The sequence below is a fragment of the Syngnathus floridae genome, unplaced genomic scaffold, assembly GCF_059516105.1.
Source record: "Syngnathus floridae isolate MCC-2025c unplaced genomic scaffold, RoL_Sflo_1.0 HiC_scaffold_35, whole genome shotgun sequence".
Classification (NCBI taxonomy): domain Eukaryota; kingdom Metazoa; phylum Chordata; class Actinopteri; order Syngnathiformes; family Syngnathidae; genus Syngnathus; species Syngnathus floridae.
The window spans coordinates 483141-501820 of NW_028284064.1; the positions used below are offsets into that span (position 1 = coordinate 483141).

An 18680-nucleotide genomic window follows, 5' to 3' on the forward strand; every position below is an offset into this window, starting at 1 on the left:
TCCTGGGTGACAAAGCGCACTTTGTTTTCAAGGCGACACAGCACCAGCGAGAGTTCTTCATTCTTCCTGCTCAGGCGTTTGTTTTTGTACAGGAGTGGCAGAAACTGGCTTTCTGTTTCTCTCAGTCGCTTTAGCTGCAAGCATGAAGTGCGGGATGTGAAAGACGCACAACACGCGGGCCAGAACGTATCCATTCCTTTTGCATCGGTTTGAACGGAATCGTGGCTTTGGCTCCCAATAAAAGACATCTACCAGGCAACCGACTCGCCGCGCCGCTCAACTAATAAGCAAGCGCAATGGGTGCCTCGCTGGATGGCGCGCATCAAACGTAGCGCAAACCTTCAAGCGTGCCGTCAATAAATTACCAGTTCATTGCGCTCTTCAGAAAGCAGGGCGTTTCGATCCTCCAGTTTCCTGATGACTGCGCTGAGCTCAGCGATTTTCAGATGAAACCGTCGCGTGTCCCGATCCTCCTGAGACTGAAAACGCCCCGCAACACACACACACAAGCACTCGTTCAAAGTTCAAAACTGTTTTTGTGCTACCTTCCTCCAGCAACGAACTAAGTCATGCGTACTGCAAGTGTGTGATGAGGTGGCTTACGCAATGAAGAGGATTGCTAGTAGCGGCGTTGACCCCACTTCCAGGGTAGTTTAGGCCCGCCCTTTGGGAATCCCTCAGGGCAGCGATCTGCTGCTCGGCAGCCTGAGTCTGCAGCTGAAGGCGGTGGACGTGGCCGGCCCCAGGGCTTCATCCAAAACACTAACCGCTCTGTCTTTCAGCTTGATCTCATCCGTCTGGATGTACAAACGGGGAGCGCTCAGGCAGGCGGGCAAACTCATTTGCCAGAATTGTGACAAAAACAAAGAGAGCAACCGGCCAATTTTTTTCTTGAATCGACTAGAACACCTTTGCTGTGACAAAAGCGAAGCGAGCAACCGGACATTTTCTTCTTGTGAAATAGAATAGAATAGAATGCCTTAGGTGTCATTGCACTGCAGGTATACAACGAAATTGGGAACATAGCCACGCACCGCGCATCTGATCAGTCCTACCAGTCGGCGGATCTCCCTCTCGCAGTCTCTCTTGGTTCGGCTCAGCTCCTCCCGATGCTGGTGATGAGCCGATCGGAGCTCGGCCGCTCGGGACTGCCAGGCCTGCTGGGCCGCTGCCAGGGCTTCTTCCGCGCTCCTGGTGGAGGCGACACCGCTCGGTCTCCCGACACCGCCGCGTCTCCTCCACCTCCGCCAGCAAAGCGCCCCCCCTCCTCACCTGAGCAGACATTGCGCCACACCGGGCCGTTGAGACCGCAACGGAGCGCCGCGACGCTTACTGGGGACAAGCTACACAATACGGTAGCGGCCGCATCGAAGCCCGACGTGGCGTGCGGATAGTCAGACACGGATAGAGCGGATCACCTTGTCCATGGAGCCGTCCCTCAGGCTGAGGACCAAGGCATTCAGTCGCTGGATCTCTCCATCTTTGATTTTGATCACTCTCATCAGCTCCATTTCATGCTGCCGCAGTAATGTCTCCCTGGTAATGGCTAACTCTTTCTGCTTCTCCTCATGGAGTTTGCTTTTGAGTTCCGTCATGGCGGCGGTGGCACGGTGGTGCTCCGCCCGCAGGTCCTGACTTCTCTCTCTCTCCAGACAGCTGACCTGACATGACTTAGACTTAGACAAACTTTATTGTCATCTTGTCTGCACATGGTGCATACAAAACGAAATTCCGTTGCATACGTCTTACAACAAAGTAGTGATATTGCAGTTGAATAGAAGTAACATATCCTATGAAAATATATATATATACATATATACTATATATATATATATATATATATATATTAAAAATAAGTATAAAGTGCAGCAGTGATAATTATGCAATAGTGCAAGTAGGCAAAACAGTATTCAAGAGTGTGCAGAGGAATGCTAAACCATGTATTAAACTTCTATTTAAAGGGTTTATACAAGTTCAGTAAAGTTGGTAGTGCGAGATAGTGCAAGATAGAGGTCCGTAGTGTCATAAAGTACAGTTCTGTGAATGTGTGATGCAGAGTTCAGTTTAGAGCTCAACAGTTCTAGTGTTCAACAGTCTGATGACAGCAGGGAAAAAGCTGTTGCAGAACCTGGTGGACCTGCAGCGGATGCTGCAAACCTCTTCCCAGAGGGCAGCAGGGAGAACAGTCCATGGTGGGGGTGTGATGGGTCATTGATGATGTTACGGGCACGGGACATGCAGCGCTGAGATGAAATGTCCTGAATGGAGGGAAGAGGAGCCCCTATGATCCTCTCTGCTGTCCTCACCACTCTCCTCACGTTCTTCCAATCGGAGGCGGTGCAGCCTCCACACCACACAGAGAGACAGCTTGTCAGAATGCTCTCTATGGTGCTCCTGTAGAACGTCCTCATGATGGGTGGGGGCAGGTGGGCTCTCCTCATCCTCCGCAGGAAGTACAAGCGCTTCTGTGCCCTCTTGACCAGTGCCGTAGTGTTCATAGTCCAGGTGAGGTCTTCTGTGATGTGGACCCCCAGGAATTTGGTGGTGCTGACCACCTCCACAGCTGAGCTGTTGATGATCAGTGGAGCGTGGTGAGGCTGTTTTTTCCTGAAGTCGACGATGATCTCCTTCATCTTCTCCTCATTCAGGATCAGGCTGTTTTCTCTGCACCAGCCCACCAGCTGCTCCACCTCCTCTCTGTAGTCCAGGTCGTTGTTGTCTCTGATGAGCCCCACCACCGTTGTGTCGTCTGCTGACTTCACGATGTGATTGGTGGTGAACCTGAGGACGCAGTCGTGTGTCATCAGGGTGCACAGCAGGGGGCTCAGGACGCAGCCCTGAAGGGAGCCTGTGCTGAGGGTGATGACATCAGAGGTGTTCTGTCCGACCCGGACTGACTGAGGTCTGTTGGTGAGGAAGTCTAGCAGCCAGTTGCGAAGGGGGGTGTTGAAGCCCAGGTGTTCCAATTTTCCTACCAGATGCTGTGGGATGATGGTGTTAAACGCTGAGCTGAAGTCCAGGAACAGCCTCCGCACATGGGTGTTCTTCTCCTCCAGGTGAGCCAGGCTCAGGTGAAGAACGGAGGAGATGGCGTCCTGAGTGGAGCGGTTTTGCCGGTCGGCAAACTGGAACGGGTCAAATAATAGGGGGAGTCTGGAAACGATGTGACCTTTAAGCAGCCTTTCGAAGCACTTCATCATAACCGGAGTCAGTGCAACAGGCCGGTAATCATTAAATGAGGTGATTTGAGGTTTCTTCGGCACCGGAATGATGGAGGCAGTCTTAAAGCACGCCGGCACTGTGGCTTGGCCCAGCGAGGTGTTAAAAATGTCTGTGATGACCCCAGCCAGATGACTTGCACATTCCCTGAACACACGCCCAGGAATGTTGTCGGGGCCAGGGGCCTTACAGGGGTTGACTCTCCTCAGGGTCTTCAACACATCGGCGGAGTCAAGGCAGAGTACCTCCTCTTCCTGATGGGGGACAGTTTTAACTGCTGGAGTGCCGTTTAGTGCCTCGAACCTCCCAAAGAAGTTATTTAGACCATTTAGAAAGTCAGCATCAACTACACCCACCGGGGGGGGGAGGGTGAGTTGTAGTCTGTAATCGCCCGTATGCCTTGCCACATACTCCTGATGTTTTTGACGTCGTGGAAACGATCCTGAAATTTTCGACTGCGGTCTCGCTTCGCTATCCTGATGGCACGGTTCAAGTTGGCTCTCGCTGTCCTCAGTGTCTCCTTGTCGCCAGACTTGAAGGCAGAGTTCCGCGCTCGTAGCGTTTGACGTACCTCCTCAGTCATCCAGGGTCGTTGGTTGCCCCGGGTGATGATATTCTTAGTGGTGCTGACGTCCTCGGTGCATTTGTTGATGTAGGCTGACACAGTCATGGCACACGCATGTCTAATCTACATCGGGAAAACTGGGAGGGAGGGAGGCAGGCAGGGAGGCAGGCAGGGAGGCAGGCAGGGAGGCAGGCAGTGTCTGTCTGTTGAGGTTTTCACCTTGTTCTTCTCCTGCTGAAGTTCTAACTGGACGTCCATCAGTTTGGTTCTCAGCTCGTCATTGGCGGCCTGAAGGGCGTCCGTTCGCTCCGCCTTGGCCCGCCCTGCCGGAGCTCGTTTGGACATCTCTTACTCGAGTCTCGCCCGGTCGTCAGTCAGAGATCACAACATTTGTACCTGGAGAGCACAAACGCAGCGCTGTTTTCCACTGGCTTCGAACTCAACTTCAATCGGTACCGTAACTTACAACATCATAAACATAGAACTAGCTTGACTTATTCATTGAATAAATGCATTTGGTTCTTCAAAACTGCATCACGCAACATAGCGTGACCGAGACGGCCGTTATCCACCTGCGTGAAGTTATTTGGTGAAATGAATGAGATGTTTAAGACACCATCGTTCTGTCTCTATGTAGATGAAGGTAAATAATCGATTGCTGAAGGTCCAAAGGTGTTGTGATAAACAAATAAACATATTAGTGATTAGTGACATATTTGTGATAAACATATTAGGCAGGATAATCACATATGTTAACGTGACTGCCCACTCTGTATTTATTTATGGTTATTTGTTAAATCGAGTACTGTTAGACATGAAATAGGAAGTGTTTAACATAAATGGAAGACGAAAGGGGTACTCACCATTGTAGCTCCTGCTGGTCAATGATACGAGCCTCTTCTTGCAGTGGAAAACATACAGCCAACAAACACCGTGGAACCTAAAGGAATGAAATTAAACATTAACATTTAGCCTCAACCAACATTCACAGATACAACGCAACGCAAACTACACAAACGTAAATCTTTTTAAACACAATGAGTTGTACTTACCGTGTACGCTCTAGACGGTCCACTTGCAAGCGGAAAATAAAGATATTTCTGTTGATAATCGTCGTGTTTGTATCCGGTGTCTCGCTCAAGGCCATTGCGCCCACAGATTTGAATTTTGGCGAGAGTTCAGCCTATTGACGTCATTTCCGCGGTGTAATACCCGCATATCTGAAACGGCAAAGTTAAGAGTAGAGTTAAATAAAGTTTTTAGTCAACGCAATAATTTACAACCGTTGACCAGTCGAAATAATCGTCGAAATTTGGCGTCTGTGGCTGGAAGCAGACGCCGAGTTCGACATTCCTCCCAAACGCCACACTCCCTTGCTTTTCAGGGCTAAAAAAAAACAGTTGTAATTACCTTGTACGCTCTAGACGGTCAAGTTGCAAGCTGAAAACAAAAATATTTGCCTTGTTAGTCATCGTGTTACTAACAGCTGTGTCTTGTTTGCCAGAACTGCCGCTTTCCTACTTCCTGTTGCAAGCCACGCCCACGGATTATAATTTTGCCATGAGTTCCGCCTATTGACGTCATGTCCGCGTCACATGACAGCGACGTAATATTATCTAAAACTGTTTGTGCGGTATTGTGTTGTTCTGTGCGGTATTGTGTTATTCTGTGCGGCGTCGTGTTGTTCTGTGCGGCGTCGTGTTGTTCAGTGCGACGTCGTGTTGTTCAGTGCGGCATGGTGTTGTTCAGTGCGGCATGGTGTTGTTCAGTGCGGCATGGTGTTGTTCAGTGCGGCATAATGTTGTTCAGTGCGGCATAATGTTGTTCAGTGCGGCATGGTGTTGTTCAGTGCGGCATGGTGTTGTTCAGTGCGGCATGGTGTTGTTCAGTGCGGCATAATGTTGTTCAGTGCGCCATAATGTTGTTCAGTGCGGCATGGTGTTGTTCAGTGCGGGATGGTGTTGTTCAGTGCAGGATGGTGTTGTTCAGTGCGGCACGGTGTTGTTCAATGCGGCATGGTGTTGTTCAGTGCGGGATGGTGTTGTTCAGTGCGGGATGGTGTTGTTCAGTGCAGGATGGTGTTGTTCAGTGCGGCACGGTGTTGTTCAATGCGGCATGGTGTTGTTCAGTGCGGGATGGTGTTGTTCAGTGCGGCATGGTGTTGTTCAGTGCGGCATAATGTTGTTCAGTGCGGCATGGTGTTGTTCAGTGCGGCATGGTGTTGTTCAGTGCGGCATGGTGTTGTTCAGTGCGGCATGGTGTTGTTCAGTGCGGAATGGTGTTGTTCAGTGCGGCATGGTGTTGTTCAGTCCGGGATGGTGTTGTTCAATGCGGGATCGTGTTGTTCAGTGCGGGGTGGTGTTGTTCAGTGCGGGATGGTGTTGTTCAGTGCGGCATGGTGTTGTTCAATGCGGCATGGTGTTGTTCAGTGCGGGATGGTGTTGTTCATTGCGCACAGCAGGGGGCTCAGGACGCAGCCCTGAAGGGAGCCTGTGCTGAGGGTGATGACATCAGAGGTGTTCTGTCCGACCCGGACTGACTGAGGTCTGTTGGTGAGGAAGTCTAGCAGCCAGTTGCGAAGGGGGGTGTTGAAGCCCAGGTGTTCCAATTTTCCTACCAGATGCTGTGGGATGATGGTGTTAAACGCTGAGCTGAAGTCCAGGAACAGCCTCCGCACATGGGTGTTCTTCTCCTCCAGGTGAGCCAGGCTCAGGTGAAGAACGGAGGAGATGGCGTCCTGAGTGGAGCGGTTTTGCCGGTCGGCAAACTGGAACGGGTCAAATAATAGGGGGAGTCTGGAAACGATGTGACCTTTAAGCAGCCAGGGTTAGGGTTAGGGTTAGGGTTAGGGTTAGGGGTTAGGGTTAGGGTTAGGGTTAGGGGTTAGGGTTAGGGTTAGGGTTAGGGTTAGGGTTAGGTTTTGAGTACAGAGACCCACTCCAAAAGGAGCGAGGAGGTGCACGGACCTCCCGGTCCCAGGATCCCCTATCCTCCCTGTCCAAAAAATTGGGCGGTTGACGTGGTCCCCTCCGACCACGACTAACCACCGTCCACTCTGTCATTGTTGTCTTTTAAACTAATTTAATTTTGAAATTCTAGTGTATTTTTAACTTTATTTATTTACCAAATAAATTTAATGTACTAATTTGCCAATGAAATCCAATTCAATCCCTTTATTTATTCACGTAATTATCGAGACCCCCAAATCAATAAAGTCCCCAATAACCCAAACCCAGTGTATTGTGCCAAAAACAAATAAATTTCTTTTTAAATGAACTGAAACAAATACGACGTTTCGACCTTAATCGGTCTTCATCAGGTACTATCAAAACAAAATAAATGAAAAAAATGAAGAAAACTCCCCAAAAAATATATTAGTGAAAGAGTTGGCTAGTTTTTAAGAGAGCAGAGAGTTGTCGACTGTTCGAGAGACAAATGCACAATGAGCCTGTTTTTTTCTCACCTCCTTTTATACTCTTTCATTTTTTCTTTTTTCCGGGCCCCTTTTCCTTTTTCCTTTTTTACTTTTGATTCGGATTTTATTTTGTTGACTTGAATATCACTTTTCGCACCATAAACCACTAAATACACTGGTCTAATTATTTTCATTCGTTCTGTTGCTTATTTTACATCAAATGTATAATTTGTGTTAATATTGTTTTGTTTATTTGTGTCTTTGTGACTCAATCATCAATTAATATTTAATGTTACCTCTGTGTTTTTAATACTTCTGAAATTTCGTAAATGATTTTAAATTAATTAGTATTTATACATTTTAAATTTTCACGTTCTAAGCTTTTATGTATTTTTAAGCTTTCTTAGTGTTTTTGAAAATTTGTAATTGTCAATTTTTTTAAAAAGTTTTACATGTTATACTCTGCAAAATTTTGTTAGTTGTAATTAGCGGCAGAATTATAATTTAGGCGATTGTTGATGTTAGGATTGTGTGATGTGGTTGGGGTTAGGGGTTAGGGTTAGGGTTAGGATTAGGGTTAGGGTTAGGATTAGGGTTAGGGTTAGGGTTAGGGTAGGGTTAGGGTTAGGGTTAGGATTAGGTTTGGGGTTAGGTTAGGATTATGGGTAAGGAGTAGGGATTGGGGTTAGGTTAGGATTATGGGTAAGGAGTAGGGATGGGGTTAGGGATGGGATTGTAGTCAGGATCCAAATCAAGTGGTGTATGGTGAATCTTCAATGCTTAATGTTTAGTCCAATTGGCTCCCTAGTTCCCAATGTAAATATCCAATATCGTTCCCTCCCTTTTCTTTCTCTGTCTGTCCAATTAATGTTCCTTTCTAATCCCGCTATTCTCATTGAGGCCATACCATGATCAACAAAATGTTTAACTAAGGGTGTGTCCATTTCCTTCTTGTTCTTCACATTATACCGATTTCTTTTTCTCTCTTCTTTTTTGTTTCACACGGGTTAGGGTTAGGGTTAGGGTTAGGGTTAGGGTTAGGGTAAGGGTTAGGGTTAGGGTTAGGGTTAGGGTTAGGGTTAGGGTTAGGTATTTTGAGTTTTACTCGCTAAACCTTCCCCAAAGGGTCCGCCGACCCTGTCGGTTAGATAGAAGGCAACGGAAGGCACGGGCCTACGCATGTCTCACCAGTAAACCTCGCCGTACCAGGTCACATAAAATCTGGATTGGGTACGAAGGACGGCGAAGTGAGACTGCACTCCTGCCAGAACCTCCCCCGAGTAGCTGAGGCGCCACCCAGGTCTTCGGCCAGCAAGATGGAAATACAGTGAAAAGCGAAGGTCACATAAAATCTGGATTGGGTACGAAGGACGGCGAAGTGAGACTGCACTCCTGCCAGAACCTCCCCCGAGTAGCTGAGGCGCCACCCAGGTCTTCGGCCAGCAAGATGGAAATACAGTGAAAAGCGACAGAAAAGTACTGACCTATGAGACTACCCTTGTCTTAAATTGTGTCTATTAACTCTTAGTTGTGTTTGAACTAATATATTTTTTTTATTATATATTGTTTTAAAACCAACCGTTTTGTTTACAAAGAGTCCCATTAAGTCGTCCTTGTTGTGGGTAATTTGAACGTCATAATTTTGTAGACACGTCATCAGTAGTGGACCTTGGGGTCACAGAGTGTTTCGGCCATTATCACCAGACACCCTCGCCCAAGGGAGGCCCCGCCGGGGTTGATCGAGCCCCGGTGTGTGTCTACCAGGTCAATTAAAATTACAGTTATTTGTCAAGTCAACTGTCCAGCTTTAACGCAGACAGAAAAGATCAATAGGTCAGTCTTTGCCTCTTTTAATTTATTGATTCATTGAATTTAAACCATCATTACGTATGTTTGTATTTAACTCGATGTTATATTATTTCATTTAAGTTTCTGGCCAAGTTTATCAGCATAATTGGAGGTCTGCCTGTAGTCCTGCTGTGATGTAAAACCCTTTAAACCATTATATCCACGTAATTAATATTATTTTATCAAAGGGACTGTGTTTTTTATCATCCGTTTATCTGACATTTATCAACCGGAAAAGTCTTACCTTAGGAGATTGTCATTCCCAGCGCCACTTTCTTGGTTCACGGTATCACTGTCAAATTCCCATGAGCCTTTGCGAAGTGTCTCGGCGGCTCGTCAACCAATCCCGTCCCTAAACCTATCTAACAATGTAATAAGCACTAAATAAAGTTAGACAAAACACATTTGTGCCGTTTAATTGTGTTAACTGTTCCCCTGCAACCTCAAATTTAATTCGCAACAACCTATTTGGAAATAAATCGATTAACGCAAATCGCGGCTATATAGCATTAGCAAGTCGGAAAACTCATACCACAAAGTGTTAAAAAGCGAATAAACTTCCATTAAGGTCATTGGTATTATTCAAATGTATTAACCGGTCCCATTTATCCGTAAATTCAATTGCTAACATTAATAAGATCGCATATTTAGGACGAAATCGCTCTTCCTCCTTCTTTTTCTATTTTCTTTTTTGGCGTACCGGCGCCAACGTCGTGAGCATTAGCAACCCGGAAGTACCCACAAGCCCTCGCACTAGCAACCCGGAAGTACCCATAACCCCTGCAAAATGTCGTAGTGGACCCCGTTAATCGAAAATATTATTAAAATTACCCATCCCAGTGATAATAACAGAATACATTTCGATTGCTATTGTTAACTCGCACTACCCGATCACTATTGTCCGTAAATCCACTCGCCCACCACAATAATAAAACCGTGCAATTAAAACGAAATAGCCGTGCGCGTCAAGTGGCTAGTAAACGTTAGCCAAGCCGGAAGTATCCGTGATGACGCTTACATTGTCATAGCAACCAACTGTCCCCAAGCGTATTCATTACAATATCCACCCCAAAAGCGATCAAAATAAACAAAATGTTAAAAAACAATTTAATACTATCTATTAGCGTTTTTCCCACTTATTTATTTCTACATTTAAAAGATAATAATAACCAATTAGTGATTCTATCCAACTAAGCCCTGTTTGCCAGACAGCCATTTTATGTGTCTATGGCGCCCTCATGTGTACTCTCCCGTTCTCTATCGTCACTTTTAGTCTGGAAAGAAAACGCGCTTAGAATTTTGTTCGAGTTAAAAAAAGAGTCTGATTAAAGTTTAGACTTTCCTTTTTTATTTTGGTCAAAATTAAAAAAAAGAGAGAGAGAGAGAGAGAGAGAGAGAGAGAGAGAGAGAGAGAGAGAGAGAAAGCGAGAGAGCGAGAGAGAGAGAGGGGGAGAGAGAGAGAAAGAGAGAGAGAGAGCGAGAGAGCGAGAGAGGGAGAGAGGGAGAGAGAAAGAGAAAACGAGAGAGCGAGAGAGCAAGAGAGAGAGAGAGAGAGAGAGAGAGCGAAAGAGAGAGAGAGGTTAGGGTTAGGATTAGGGTCAGGGTTAGGGTTGAGAGAGAGAGAGAGAGAGAGAGAGAGAGAGAGAGAGAGAGAGAGAGAGAGAGAGAGAGAGAGAGAGAGAGAGAGAGGTCAGGGTTAGGATTAGGGTCAGGGTTAGGGTTAGAGAGAGAGAGAGAGAGAGAGAGAGAGTGAGAGAAAAAAAGAGAGAGAGAGAGAGAGAGAGAGAGAGAGGTTAGGGTTAGGATTAGGGTCAGGGTTAGGGTTAGAGAGAAAGAGAGAGAGAGAGAGAGCGAGAGAGAGAGAGAGAGAGTGAGAGAAAAAAAGAGAGAGAGAGAGAGAGAGAGAATGAGAGAGCGAGAGAGCAAGAGATAGAGAGAGAGAGAGAGAGAGAGAGAGAGAGAGAGAGAAAAAGAGAGAATGAGAGAACGAGAGAGAGAGAGAGAGAGAGAGAGAGAGAGAGAGACAGAGACAGAGAGAGAGAAACATGGTCCTAACCAGGCAATGGGAAATGCGAGCATCTCAACCAAAACCCGCAGATACCACGGAAAGGCAATGGGAAATGCAAGCATCTCAACCAAAACCCGCAAAGTATGTGACCCGATAATTTGGCTTAAGGTCATACTGGGATGTCCGAAGGGCACTGGCTGGTTAGGTATTTTGAGTTTTACTCGCTAAACCTTCCCCAAAGGGTCCGCCGACCCTGTCGGTTAGATAGAAGGCAACGGAAGGCACGGGCCTACGCATGTCTCACCAGTAAACCTCGCCGTACCAGGTCACATAAAATCTGGATTGGGTACGAAGGACGGCGAAGTGAGACTGCACTCCTGCCAGAACCTCCCCCGAGTAGCTGAGGCGCCACCCAGGTCTTCGGCCAGCAAGATGGAAATAGAGTGAAAAGCGAAGGTCACATAAAATCTGGATTGGGTACGAAGGACGGCGAAGTGAGACTGCACTCCTGCCAGAACCTCCCCCGAGTAGCTGAGGCGCCACCCAGGTCTTCGGCCAGCAAGATGGAAATACAGTGAAAAGCGACAGAAAAGTACTGACCTATGAGACTACCCTTGTCTTAAATTGTGTCTATTAACTCTTAGTTGTGTTTGAACTAATATATTTTTTTTATTATATATTGTTTTAAAACCAACCGTTTTGTTTACAAAGAGTCCCATTAAGTCGTCCTTGTTGTGGGTAATTTGAACGTCATAATTTTGTAGACACGTCATCAGTAGTGGACCTTGGGGTCACAGAGTGTTTCGGCCATTATCACCAGACACCCTCGCCCAAGGGAGGCCCCGCCGGGGTTGATCGAGCCCCGGTGTGTGTCTACCAGGTCAATTAAAATTACAGTTATTTGTCAAGTCAACTGTCCAGCTTTAACGCAGACAGAAAAGATCAATAGGTCAGTCTTTGCCTCTTTTAATTTATTGATTCATTGAATTTAAACCATCATTACGTATGTTTGTATTTAACTCGATGTTATATTATTTCATTTAAGTTTCTGGCCAAGTTTATCAGCATAATTGGAGGTCTGCCTGTAGTCCTGCTGTGATGTAAAACCCTTTAAACCATTATATCCACGTAATTAATATTATTTTATCAAAGGGACTGTGTTTTTTATCATCCGTTTATCTGACATTTATCAACCGGAAAAGTCTTACCTTAGGAGATTGTCATTCCCAGCGCCACTTTCTTGGTTCACGGTATCACTGTCAAATTCCCATGAGCCTTTGCGAAGTGTCTCGGCGGCTCGTCAACCAATCCCGTCCCTAAACCTATCTAACAATGTAATAAGCACTAAATAAAGTTAGACAAAACACATTTGTGCCGTTTAATTGTGTTAACTGTTCCCCTGCAACCTCAAATTTAATTCGCAACAACCTATTTGGAAATAAATCGATTAACGCAAATCGCGGCTATATAGCATTAGCAAGTCGGAAAACTCATACCACAAAGTGTTAAAAAGCGAATAAACTTCCATTAAGGTCATTGGTATTATTCAAATGTATTAACCGGTCCCATTTATCCGTAAATTCAATTGCTAACATTAATAAGATCGCATATTTAGGACGAAATCGCTCTTCCTCCTTCTTTTTCTATTTTCTTTTTTGGCGTACCGGCGCCAACGTCGTGAGCATTAGCAACCCGGAAGTACCCACAAGCCCTCGCACTAGCAACCCGGAAGTACCCATAACCCCTGCAAAATGTCGTAGTGGACCCCGTTAATCGAAAATATTATTAAAATTACCCATCCCAGTGATAATAACAGAATACATTTCGATTGCTATTGTTAACTCGCACTACCCGATCACTATTGTCCGTAAATCCACTCGCCCACCACAATAATAAAACCGTGCAATTAAAACGAAATAGCCGTGCGCGTCAAGTGGCTAGTAAACGTTAGCCAAGCCGGAAGTATCCGTGATGACGCTTACATTGTCATAGCAACCAACTGTCCCCAAGCGTATTCATTACAATATCCACCCCAAAAGCGATCAAAATAAACAAAATGTTAAAAAACAATTTAATACTATCTATTAGCGTTTTTCCCACTTATTTATTTCTACATTTAAAAGATAATAATAACCAATTAGTGATTCTATCCAACTAAGCCCTGTTTGCCAGACAGCCATTTTATGTGTCTATGGCGCCCTCATGTGTACTCTCCCGTTCTCTATCGTCACTTTTAGTCTGGAAAGAAAACGCGCTTAGAATTTTGTTCGAGTTAAAAAAAGAGTCTGATTAAAGTTTAGACTTTCCTTTTTTATTTTGGTCAAAATTAAAAAAAGAGAGAGAGAGAGAGAGAGAGAGAGAGAGAGAGAGAGAGAGAAAGCGAGAGAGCGAGAGAGAGAGAGGGGGAGAGAGAGAGAAAGAGAGAGAGAGAGCGAGAGAGCGAGAGAGGGAGAGAGGGAGAGAGAAAGAGAAAACGAGAGAGCGAGAGAGCAAGAGAGAGAGAGAGAGAGAGAGAGAGCGAAAGAGAGAGAGAGGTTAGGGTTAGGATTAGGGTCAGGGTTAGGGTTAGAGAGAGAGAGAGAGAGAGAGAGAGAGAGAGAGAGAGAGAGAGAGAGAGAGAGAGAGAGAGAGAGAGAGAGAGAGGTCAGGGTTAGGATTAGGGTCAGGGTTAGGGTTAGAGAGAGAGAGAGAGAGAGAGAGAGGAGAGTGAGAGAAAAAAAGAGAGAGAGAGAGAGAGAGAGAGAGAGAGAGGTTAGGGTTAGGATTAGGGTCAGGGTTAGGGTTAGAGAGAAAGAGAGAGAGAGAGAGAGCGAGAGAGAGAGAGAGAGAGTGAGAGAAAAAAAGAGAGAGAGAGAGAGAGAGAGAATGAGAGAGCGAGAGAGCAAGAGATAGAGAGAGAGAGAGAGAGAGAGAGAGAGAGAGAGAGAGAAAAAGAGAGAATGAGAGAACGAGAGAGAGAGAGAGAGAGAGAGAGAGAGAGAGAGAGACAGAGACAGAGAGAGAGAAACATGGTCCTAACCAGGCAATGGGAAATGCGAGCATCTCAACCAAAACCCGCAGATACCACGGAAAGGCAATGGGAAATGCAAGGGTTAGGGTTAGGGTTAGGGTTAGGGTTAGGGTTAGGGTTAGGGTTAGGGTTAGGTTTTGAGTACAGAGACCCACTCCAAAAGGAGCGAGGAGGTGCACGGACCTCCCGGTCCCAGGATCCCCTATCCTCCCTGTCCAAAAAATTGGGCGGTTGACGTGGTCCCCTCCGACCACGACTAACCACCGTCCACTCTGTCATTGTTGTTTTTTTTACTTTTTTCGATTTTGAAATTTTTATGTATTTTTAACTGTATTTATTTACCAAAGCATTTAATGTACTAATTTGCCAATGAAATCCAATTCAATCCCTTTATTTATTCACGTATTTATTGAGACCCCCAAATCAATAAAGTCCCCAATAACCCAAACCCAGTGTATTGTGCCAAAAACAAATAAATTTCTTTTTAAATGAACTGAAACAAATACGACGTTTCGACCTTAATCGGTCTTCATCAGGTACTATCAAACAAAATAAACGAAAAAAATGAAGAAAACTCCCCAAAAAATATATTAGTGAAAGAGTTGGCTAGTTTTTAAGAGAGCAGAGAGTTGTCGACTGTTCGAGAGACAAATGCACAATGAGCCTGTTTTTTTCTCACCTCCTTTTATACTCTTTCATTTTTTATTTTTTCCGGGTCCCTTTTCCTTTTTCCTTTTTTACTTTTGATTCGGATTTTATTTTGTTGACTTGTATATCACTTTTCGCACCATAAACCACTAAATACACTGGTCTAATTATTTTCATTCGTTCTGTTGCTTATTTTACATCAAATGTATAATTTGTGTTAATATTGTTTTGTTTATTTGTGTCTTTGTGACTCAATCATCAATTAATATTTAATGTTACCTCTGTGTTTTTAATACTTCTGAAATTTCGTAAATGATTTTAAATTAATTAGTATTTATACATTTTAAATTTTGACGTTCTAAGCTTTTATGTATTTTTAAGCTTTCTTAGTGTTTTTGAAAATTTGTAATTGTCAATTTTTTAAAAAAATTTTTTCATGTTATACTCTGCAAAATTTTGTTAGTTGTAATTAGCGGCAGAATTATAATTTAGGCGATTGTTGATGTTAGGATTGTGTGATGTGGTTGGGGTTAGGGGTTAGGGTTAGGGTTAGGGTTAGGATTAGGGTTAGGGTTAGGATTAGGGTTAGGGTTAGGGTTAGGGTTAGGATTAGGGTTAGGGTTAGGGTTAGGGTTAGGATTAGGGTTAGGGTTAGGGTTAGGGTTAGGATTAGGTTTGGGGTTAGGTTAGGATTATGGGTAAGGAGTAGGGATTGGGGTTAGGTTAGGATTATGGGTAAGGAGTAGGGATTGGGGTTAGGGATGGGATTGTAGTCAGGATCCAAATCAAGTGGTGTATGGTGAATCTTCAATGCTTAATGTTTAGTCCAATTGGCTCCCTAGTTCCCAATGTAAATATCCAATATCGTTCCCTCCCTTTTCTTTCTCTGTCTGTCCAATTAATGTTCCTTTCTAATCCCGCTATTCTCATTGAGGCCATACCATGATCAACAAAATGTTTAACTAAGGGTGTGTCCATTTCCTTCTTGTTCTTCACATTATAACGATGCTGATACATGCGTGTGGACAAATTGTTTCGTGATTCGCCAACATATTGGATCCCACATTTGTTACAAAAAATAACATAAACACAATTTCTAGATTTTGGGTTGAATCCCTGTTCAATTCCAAATACTGTTCCCGTTTCTATATTTTTAATGAAATTTAGTCTCTTGAATTGAGTGTCCAACAATAAGGGTTTGTCCCACTTCAATGATGGCAATTTTGCCCGGATCAAAATGTCTGCCAGACTCTTGTTCCGCTTGTAGGCAGAAATGACCTTAGTCCCAGAAAATAGTCCATCTCGGACACCCAGTTCCTGGAAATTGGTTTTGAATTTCCTGTTTAACAGAGTACTGATTGATGAGAAGGTAGTGATCAGAGGGATGATCTTCTCCTGACCCTTGACCTTTCTCTCCTGAAAGGTACGAAGGCAGTGTCTGAGAAAGGGCTTACTATACCCCCGTTTCTTCAGAGCTGTAAACAAGATCTTAACCGCTTCGCAAAAATCCTCGTCTCTCGTACAAATCCGGCTAAATCTTAGCAGTTGTGACTTTACAATCCCCCTGAAGGTATGTACTGGATGGAAACTTGCTTTATGTAATAGGGCATGTGTGTCTGTAGTCTTAAAATAGACTTTAATGTCTAGCCTCGGACTATTCAAAAAATTGGGTCCCTTAAAAATGGTTGTGTCCAAAAAATTGATTGAATTCCCGTGAAATTCGGTCTTAAGCTGTATAGAGGGATCATGGGAGTTGAGGGTCTTCACAAACTCCTTGAAATCCTTTTCCGATCCTTCCCAAATACCCCATATATCGTCCAAGTATCGTAGGTAACAGGTCGGTCGTTGTTCACATTTTGACAATGCTCCTTCCTCCCAATTGGCCATGAAGATATTAGCATAGGCCGGTGCGAATTTCTTACCCATGGCCGTGCCCTTGATCTGCAAATAGAATTTTTCATCAAACATGAAATCATTCCGGGTTAGGTTGATCTCCAATAATTTCAATAACTCGTCGTCCGGTCTCTTTGGATCCGGATGCTTTCGAAAAATTTGTTTAACGCATTCAATTCCGGCCTCAATTGGAATATTTGTATACAAGTTATTAACATCCATAGAGAAAAAGTTAAATTCTGAAGGGACCTGCAAGGCTTTGACCATGTCAATGAAGTGGTACGTATCTTGGACATAGGCAGGATGCTTGATTGACAGAGGAGTCAGATAGAACTCTAGATATTCCGCAGTGAAATAAGTTTCACTGCCACAGTCAGAGACTATTGGCCTTCCTGGAGGGACCTCAAAGGGGATCGTCCAACTTTCTTGATCTTTGTGTATCTTCGGCAAAATGTAAAACCGTCTCTCGCGTGGCTGTTGTTTGCCTCTTAAGTATAGTCGTTGTTTGTGACTGATGAATTTTTTGCTTACTAATGAGTCCAATATTTCCGTTACCATATGAATTGTTTCCATATATATTGGCTGGTCCAATTTTTTATAATAGTTTGTATCATTCAATTGTCTTTCTACTTCCAAAGTGTATTGTTCTCTACTCATGATGACAATTGCTGACCCCTTGTCAGCAGGCTTAATAACAATGTGCTTCATGTTTGCCAATTCCCGTAATGCTTTAACTTCCTGTAGTGACATGTTTGATTTCTCCGGGACTGACTTAAAATGTCTTCTGAAAACATTCCGATCCGCCTTTACTAAGTTTTGAATCGTGATTGGTAACTGGGTGATCGGTGGGGTCCAATGAGATGGGCCCACAAATGGAAGGACCTCTTTTCGATCCGAATTATTGAAATGGGCAGTCAACATGACCCTACGGTGATATGTCTGTATATCTGACAATAATTGCGCCTTCTGACCTTTGCCTATGCCTAAGGTAGGTACGAAGGTCAGTCCCTTACTCAGTAGGCTGTGCTGAGGTCCCGAAAGTTTGAAGTTGTTCGATAAAACCACCACATTGGCGTCCTGTAGGGATAAACTGTTTTCCGCCCCTGCCTGTGTCGGATTCAGGGGGTGTAGGAGTTTAAATAGGCCCTCCAATGATCCAACATATGTCTGGCTGTTTCCGGCGTCCAATGGATCCCCTTGTCATCCGTTTGGAACTTTTCCCCAGGCAGAAGGGGAATGTGTGGCATATTCCTTTCAATATGTTGGTTCAGGCTTGCTAAGTTCTCCTGTTCCACCTCTGGGAGCTGGCAAGAGAAATTCACCAGGGTTAGGGTTAGGGTTAGGGTTAGGGTTAGGGTTAGGGTTAGGGTAGGGTTAGGGTTAGGGTTAGGGTTAGGGTTAGGGTTAGGGTTAGGATTAGGTAAAGAGTTCCTCCCCCGAAGGAGAGGAACAAAGGCACGGTCCTACCATCCTGGCCCGCACCCCACAACCATCTCCAGAGCATCCTGCCCGTTGCGGCCGCACCCGCCATGCTGGCCAGGACCAATTAGGGCTTAATAAAGATCGTTTGTGACCTTGAACACGTGTTTGTGCTTATTGTAAGTTTGTTTCTTGATTGCACTTTACCTATCCGGTCGCCTTTGTTATATAATTAATAAGTGAGTCTCGACTTGGCATGTAAGATTGACAGCTGCGCTTGCGTTCAACTAAATATTCGTACCTCGCACCTAATTCATCGACTCCCCTATCTGGGTGGAGCGAGAGCATCTTGCTCTGTGCGGCATCCATGCGCTCTCCTATTTGGGTAGAGCGTGGGTAAATTACTATTTGTTTCCAATTGGTTTTGTACCGGCGTCATTTTGCGCTAAATTTTGTTCATCTGTGTGGCCATCGACAACGTTTCGGCACCTTTTGTGCCTTCTTCAGGTCTGGCACACAGGAATTGCATCTAAATTTAGTTTAGTTTCATCACATGGGGAGCTGCTTCCCCTTCCACGGCCGCATCGAGACTGAGAGCTCCTGCTCCGAACGGTGCTTATATACACTCCTCCAAGTGGGCGGAGCCAGCGATTTG

General features: G+C 44.8%; 1 protein-coding gene across 1 annotated transcript; it reads right to left on the bottom strand.

Moving 5' to 3' along the window:
• Positions 1-8254: 8254 nt before the first annotated feature.
• Positions 8255-18416, bottom strand: LOC148378588 (uncharacterized). The gene has a single exon (XM_088367773.1). It carries the CDS (start codon positions 17525-17527, stop codon positions 15521-15523), a length of 2007 nt encoding a protein of 668 aa, XP_088223899.1. The 5' UTR covers positions 17528-18416; the 3' UTR covers positions 8255-15520.
• Between the last annotated feature and the right edge of the window lie 264 nt (positions 18417-18680).